General features: G+C 55.7%; 1 protein-coding gene across 1 annotated transcript in view; it reads left to right on the forward strand.

Moving 5' to 3' along the window:
- The window catches only part of Cacna2d4 (calcium voltage-gated channel auxiliary subunit alpha2delta 4), a 112145-nt gene that overhangs the window by 108424 nt on the left and 2365 nt on the right, over positions 1–1356 (forward strand). The window contains exons 35-36 of the mRNA XM_012516392.2: positions 820–932; positions 1185–1267. Coding sequence (XP_012371846.2) covers positions 820–932; positions 1185–1267 — 196 coding nt within the window. The remainder of the gene's footprint in view (positions 1–819; positions 933–1184; positions 1268–1356) is intronic.

The raw sequence follows: 1356 nt of genomic DNA on the forward strand, positions 1-1356 counted from the left end.
CCTTAGCTTCCTATGAGTTCAGGTTTCTATCTGCTAGATTTTTGGGGTTTTTTTGCGGAACCAGGAATTGAACCTCAATGAAACCACTTCCTTTGACTACTGTTAACTGTGCCCATGGCGCGAAGGTTTGTGGGAGGAAAAGTCAGCGGGATGGTGCAAAGCAAGGGCTTTTGAGTGGCCAGATGACCACTGGTTCTGCCACACACTACAGCTGTGTAACCTGGAGCAAATTACCTGACCTCTGCTATCCTGCTTTGCCATCTACAGTACCAGCCTCACGAGTGCTGTGAAGAATAAACAGACATATTTATGTATATAGATACGTGTGTGTGTGTGTGTGTGTGTGTGTGTGCGCAAAATACCGCCCATCCTACAGGAAACGCTAAGCGGCAGCGAGAACTGTTGTGTAACACCAAGGCCCGAGCAGCACAGGGCCATTCCCCGCCACCACCAGCACTGAGCTGTGCGTGTGAGCACAGTGCCACCAGCTGGCACTGCACCTGCCAAAGCAAGAGCCTCCAGGCATCCCTGTGGCTGGTGTCCTTGCATATATTAGTAACACTCCGCCCTCACCTTCTCTAATCTGCCAGGAAAGAAAAATGTAGCTGTGAAGGCTTGTGGTAAAAGCAGTGGAAAGTATGGGCTCCTTTAGCTGGGGCTGATTCTGGAGCGACCTGATCTGCCCTGCCTTGGGTCCTGCCTCCTCTCCTCTGCCGCCCTCGCTCCCCACCGTGTCTCAGGAATCCTTCTCCCCCGGGCCCGCTCGTTGCTGCCACTCCTGCCATGAAACAGTTCACAACACCCCTATCTTTGCTGCAGGATGTTTGTGATGCAACAGGTTCCCAACAGCAACCTTCTCCTGTTGGTGACAGACCCCACCTGCGACTGCAGTGTCTTCCCTCCAGTCCTGCAAGAGGCAACCGAAGTCAAATATATCCTACTGTCCCGCAGAGGGGGGAGGCTGCGGACGCTGGGAGGAGGCTCCCAATTCGCATGCTGAGGCCAGCTTCCCGCACCTGTCCTTCCCCGCCCACTGAACCCCTAGGGTGCTGTCCCCAGTCCCTGAAGCTACTCACAAAGCAGCTGGCACTGCCAGGGTGGGGTGGGGGGTTGGTTCCTCCAATCCTAGGTCTCCAGAATCAGCTGGAGTCCCAAGTGGTGCACCTTGACTATGAGTTGTGTACATAATGCCTCAGTCAAGTGTGACCGGATGCGCTCCCAGAAGCCCCGCCGGCGACCGGACTCCTGCCATGCCTTCCATCCAGAGGTGAGGGGCAGGCAGGCCGAGGAGTGGGGCCTGGTCTCCACCCCCGAATTCTCTATGCCACTGTGCACCTCCCTGGGAAAGTCACACAC

This window comes from Octodon degus, unplaced genomic scaffold (assembly GCF_000260255.1).
Source record: "Octodon degus isolate 3935 unplaced genomic scaffold, OctDeg1.0 scaffold00104, whole genome shotgun sequence".
NCBI classification, from domain to species: Eukaryota; Metazoa; Chordata; class Mammalia; order Rodentia; family Octodontidae; genus Octodon; species Octodon degus.